The sequence below is a fragment of the Convolutriloba macropyga genome, chromosome 7 (assembly GCF_964194025.1).
Source record: "Convolutriloba macropyga chromosome 7, txConMacr16.3, whole genome shotgun sequence".
In the NCBI taxonomy this organism is placed as follows: Eukaryota; Metazoa; Xenacoelomorpha; order Acoela; family Convolutidae; genus Convolutriloba; species Convolutriloba macropyga.
This window is the reverse complement of record NC_134474.1, coordinates 44,752,168-44,758,167: the sequence shown is the minus strand read 5'-3', so window position 1 is coordinate 44,758,167 and position 6,000 is coordinate 44,752,168. Positions and strand designations below refer to the sequence as shown.

The window sequence follows — 6,000 nt, the reverse complement described above, 5'->3', positions numbered from 1 at the left end:
CTATAAATATACAACATATTATTGTGCAAGCTCTGTAATTAATTAATGAACAAAGTCATTTCATTAATTTGGATACCAAGTCAAATTTAAAGTAGCTAACAACAATAATAATGCAATTTTTTTGGCATTCTGAAATTTTAAAACACTATTGACATTTACAGCAATTATTTAAAGAAACATCTTGTAAATGATCAGAATATGAAGAGTGTAATTTCAGTGAACACAAAGTAAGCCGCAGTAAATGTAAGCCACATAAAAGGAAACTGAAATAGTTATAAAAGTTTTCAGGAATAACCCATTGTTAACAGTTACAATCAAGACAGCGCATAGTGTTTGCAATTGATAATGTATTCCAGTGCACCATGGAAACAAGACAGGTCATTTTTAAGATATCTGGTGATCTCGAGCCCCAGCCGACTGCTATCCATGGTCACGCCTCTCATCCACTATGGGATATAATTCAAAAATCGGTGGCTGGTTTATCCCAGTGACCCGCCAGGGACAAATTGAAATATGGCCAGCGCAAAATTTTTTGGCTTACGTGACCTTTTTTTCAAAATTCGGCTTGCTGGCCTATCAGCTTGCTACCGTAACTTCATATGATCAGACTCGTTAATGATCATACTTAACCACCAGAGCTAACTGTTTCAACAAAGCATTTAACTAGCTCAAAAAAAATCTTCCAATAGATAGGATACTTCAGAAGATATTTTTTTCAAGGCAGCGAGGTGTGAAATAGGAGGAAACAGCTACTCTTTTCTTAGATTACTTCGTTTTAAGGTGCCCTTTACGATTGTATAGTTACGAGGCGCAATAAATACTTAGTTTCAAGATTATGATTTTCCGAGATATCTCTGAACCATATTTTTCCTTTTAGACCACATGTGCTAATTGAACGAACTACATGTACTCACAGCAGCAATCTGTTGGAAGAAGTGTTTCTGTGCTTTCAGTTTCTGTTTCAACACCTCATAGTTGGTAGCCCAGTCCTCGACTGTTGTGCCATTGAGGGAGGACAGATTGTTAGTGGAGGAGCCGTTCTGTTCCTCGCTGTTGGGTGTCTCAGGGTTCATTTGGACACGCATGTACTGCACCTACACAGGAGATGTAATTTGATTATGGTACAAGCTTTGTAAATTAGTCGCTAGCCCTGGATAGTACAAAAAGTTTTACAAAACAAATAATTAAAAAAGAAGAATTATAAACGGATTTTTTTGTGCAAAATCTTTTTTTTTCTTAGTGGATCGAAAGAGTATTTTGTTGTTTGCTTGAAACAACAACCGCAAAAACCAAAAATGGTCACATTGGAGAATACGTTGTGTTGTTTTTGTTTTTCAGGGTTTTTCCACATGATTCAGCCTTAATTAACATAACTTGTTATCGACACCAGAAAACTAGTTCGGAGAAGTACTTTTTCATCAACCACGTTGCATATTTCCTGTGCGCGATGCAGAATAATAACAAACAAACATCATTTTCAAAGTTTAAAAACTTGGTTCTTCAGTTAGCAAAACTTTAAGCCATTAGCGAAAATTTAGCGAGTTAGAAGCTTGTAATTTTAAAGCTTGATTCTCTATAGGTTGCTTTTGCTTTTGGTGCAGATTTTCTGGTAGTTTATTTGGTGCTGCTGTTGATGTGGGTTTTTATGTTGTTGTTTTTGTTTGTTTTCAGATAATTACATAACCAAATGTTTGCTCCCCTGAACAAAGGAAAAAAACATCAGGACACTTAACCTATAATTCGATATTGGTGAAAAACATTGTATAGTCAGAGAAAAAAGTGATTGAAAACGAAAGTGAAATTTATCAGCTCGAAATAAACTCCAACGAAACTCAAACCAGAAGTTAGACAAGATAGCTTTGCAAAACCATTATTTTGCAAAAAAGGAAAGCTCCTATATTTTGAAAGTTAAAGATCTTATAAGTCTGATGGTTCAGAATGGTGGAGTGAGTTTGAATTGCTAAATATAGAAAGTTCAGTTTCAAAGCGTGCAAGAACAATACCTTGATATTCTGCACCCACTTTTCAACACTTCACCATCCCCTCCCCAATGGAAATTGCGCGTGATGTGTACTAAAAATAATCCTATGAAACATATTTCCAGGAGAATTAAATGTTACGTAAAATGAGGTCAAGACTTGAAGCGCGGCGTGTTAAAAATTCGATCAAACTAACGAATTAAGTTAGTTAGAATAATTATAAAGAAAGTTTAACTCACCAGATTACAAAAACCAGAGTAAATTTGATTCTAGTCACAAAATTTATTTAGATGAATTCTCAATTAATGGTGTTTAAAATCAGCATTCTCTCCAAACTGGGGAATCTAGCTAACTATTACATGAGTTTATTTAAAAATCTTAAAATCTTCCCAGTACGTATTGAATAATTATGATACCACCGGAAATGTGAACAAATTCTCAGAAAAGTGTAAATGCATACTATTCATGGTATCCCTTGTGACTGATTTTTAGGAAATTTGCAGAAATAAACCATATTGAGTAGCCATTGCGAACCCCACTGTAAATCAAAGTGCTTAGATTAAATTTGTATCTTGACTTTCTCGCGCTGATAATGGGTATATATACAGCTGATATTTTGAGCCTTTTTTCATCCTCAAATCCAAATCACCATCCATCTTGCTCTAATAATCAGATCTCCCCCGTAAATCCCTAAACTCTACTGTGATACATCTTATTCTCTCATCTTGAGAAATTAATTTTTCTACTTAGCCAAAAAAGGCTTTTTATTGGGCTTGCGAAAACCCATAACCCAACAAGTTATGGGCCCAGCAATTTTCTATGTCGTAAATTTAAATTCTAACAACAATTTGTTGTTGACAGTCATTATACCTTTCTGCATAGTACCTTTCCTTTCACAAGCGTCTTGCCTGCTCAAATTAAAATGGATCAACAGACAGTGAAGCTGCTGACCTACACAGGAAAGGCACAGGACATTCCTATCTGGAGCACGAGATTTGTGCTGACCTTGCAGACGAAGGGACTCAGCAAATCACTACTTCACACAGAGGAGTAACCCAATGAGCCTGCAACACTAGTCAATGGGGCAAGCAACAATGAGATGAAGGAGCACAAAGTGCTGAAGGATTCATATGAGAAGGAAGTTGCAGACATTAAAGAAAAACAAAACAATGTGGGGTTCCATCTGACACTGACTCTGGATGCAACTAGCTTCATTCTGATGAGACATGACTGTGTGGGAGATGATGGCATCGCAGATGGAGCAAAAGTTTGAAAGCTTTTGCAAGAAATAATTCAGAGTGTTGAGACCCCAACAATTGGTGGCACAGCTTGCTCGACTGCAACTCGAGGATTCTGAGGAATTGAACAGCTTCTTCATCAGAGGCCAGGAATTGCTCACAGGGCCACGCGAAACCGGGGAAGCAGTCTTAGAGAGCTTCTTTGACGCCCTGGTCCTCAATGGTCTGCCAAAGAGGTATGAAAGTTTTGTTATGCAGAAAAGCTTCAAACCAGCAACGAACTTTCCAGAGCTGATAGAAAAGCTGCAGAAATTCCATGAGAGCACATCACAGACAAACTAGGGACAAAGTGGTTCAGTGGCACTGGCAGTGAAGCCTGACTTCAAGAAGGGAACCAAGCGAGGAAACTGATTTGTGTGTGAGATCCCTGAACAATTTGCCAAGCACTACAGGACGAAGGAGACAGAACAATACAGCAAGTGTGGTGAGAAGGGTCACCTAGACAGGGCATGCAAGAGACAAAGAGATGGAGGCAAACATCATGAGTCAGTGGCAATGGGTACAACAATGGCTACACCCGACGATGAATACCGGGCCGCTCTTACACCGTGGAAGACAGCAGGCGTGCTAGTGGACAGTGGTCGTACATATCACATAGTAACAAACACGAACACGTTCCTGGACATTGTGAAATTTCAATCACTGGTTAGAAATCCCAATGGAGAGGCTGTGAGTGGTGGGCAGAGGCTCTGTGAGGACCAGCATACCCTCAAACAAAGGAGAATTCAAATGAGATTTAAAGAACGTTTTGTTTGTGCCTGACTATTCCTTGAACCTCCTATCATTCTCCAGATGCACGGTGTGGAGGAATAGCTTCACTTTCGATGAAGGAAATAGCTACAAAAAAATCCAGAAGGAACTCTTGTAAAACTAACTCAAGAGAACCAAATGGGGTCAGGAATGCATCAAAGACAGTGTGGAATTCGATGACGTATGAAATGTTTGCGCCTTGGCCAAGATCACAATAACTCCAGTAGCAAGACTGGCTGAGGCCCAAGAAGAACCGAAGCTGGAGAGGGTGTTCACAGACGTGTTGGAAACTTTCAGAGTAGAGTCACTTTCAAGTTCAGGTTCTGCCTTGTGTTTGCAGACCAGTACACGAAGTTTGAGTTCGTAGACTTGCTTAAGGAAAAAAGGGTGAAGCGCTGACCAGCCTGAAGAAATTTGTTTTCAGTGTGGGGACGCCCAAGAAGCTGACACAAGACAATGCAAAGGATTTTCTTTTAGAGCAGTTCATGGTGTAGTCCTTAAACGCAAGTATTCCATAAGAGAAAACCAAACCAACAAGTCACAACAGAATGGTTTAATTGAGAGGTGCAACAGGACACTGCTGGCGATGGCAAGATGCTTGCTCATTGACTCAGGACTTCCCAAGATGACATGGGGAGCAGCATTCCTCAGGCAATAAGGAAAGATCAGGAATTGGTGGTGAGACGAGGAGAAAGAAAAGTGCCCGGCAGAACTGATGCGAGTTATATAGCGTAAGCTTTGAATTAGTAAATTATCTACTTTTGGCTGCACGGTCTTCATGCGGAATAGAGACAGAGACGTTAGCAAACTTGAAACCAAGGTGCTTGAGGCAACAAAATGTTGTGGGTTACACTGAAGGGGACAATGGCTACCTGGTGTAAGTTACCAACACACGCAAGGTGGTGGCAGTTTGATATGTGATCATCAGGGAATCCTAACTGGGCTCAACCCATGACAATACAGAGGCACCCGATCTACTAAATGAGGGGTCCCAAAAACTGAACAACTGGGGATCCGGCATCCCGCTGATGGTGATCAAGACGATGGCAACAAAGAGAAACAGGTCCATTCTACTGCAATAAAAGGGGAGTTGCATGACGCAGAGACCGTGAACACACGAGAGCCGGCATTGAGACGAGATGCCTCGGATGTTGAGGAAGCAGCACTAGATGAAGAATCCATTGCAACAATAGGGAGTCTCAGGGACTCGGAGTCTTAGAAAGACTGTGAAAAAGAGGACTTCTCACAGTCAGAGACAGTTAGCTTCTTTGAAGAGGCACTGGAGCAAGCGGACAGGGCAGAGCCCAGACGAGGGACATGAGTAAGGAAAGTTCCAACATTTTTTTGAGAAGTCAGGACCCTTCTTATTGTGACTGAGGGTGACTATGGACTATGTGGAACCCAATACAGTCTACGAAGCCAAAGAAGACTGTGACAAAGAGGACTTCTCACAGTCAGAGACAGTTAGCTTCTTTGAAGAGGCACTGGAGCAAGCGGACAGGGCAGAGCTTAGACGAGAAACACGAGCAAGGAATGTTCCGCCAATTTTTTGAGAAGTCAGGACCCTTTTTATTGTGACTTAGGATAACCAGAAAGCCGAAACAGTCTACGAAGCCAAGGAAGGTAATGATTGGAACCGGTGGCACCAGGCAATCAGGGACGAGTTCAAGGTACTCCGAAACAACGAGTCTTGGAACCTAGTGAGACTACCCACAGACAGTGACGTCATACCGCACAAATGGGTATGCAAAGTAAAATTGGGACCCAGTGGTCAAGTCAACAAATACAAAGCACGCTATGAAGCAAAAAGTTTCAAGCAAGTGGAAGGATTGGAGTACTTTGAGACTTTTGCCCCCAACTGCAAGCCAGAGAAACCAAGTTTTTACTCCAATTGATGTCAAGACGGCTTTCTGGTACTCAAAACTAGAGGAAAAATGTATCTGGAACAGCCATTGGAAACTGTAAAAATTGCA

General features: G+C 40.7%; 2 protein-coding genes across 3 annotated transcripts in view; both read right to left on the bottom strand.

The window, feature by feature from the left end:
* Positions 1-6,000, bottom strand: part of LOC142342905 (argininosuccinate synthase-like) — a 251,670-nt gene that overhangs the window by 161,478 nt on the left and 84,192 nt on the right. The gene's annotated exons all lie outside the window — the stretch shown is intronic.
* LOC142343044 (uncharacterized) overlaps positions 1-6,000 on the bottom strand; it is a 54,004-nt gene that overhangs the window by 14,319 nt on the left and 33,685 nt on the right. The window contains exon 18 of the mRNA XM_075394730.1: positions 905-1,094. Coding sequence (XP_075250845.1) covers positions 905-1,094 — 190 coding nt within the window. The remainder of the gene's footprint in view (positions 1-904; positions 1,095-6,000) is intronic.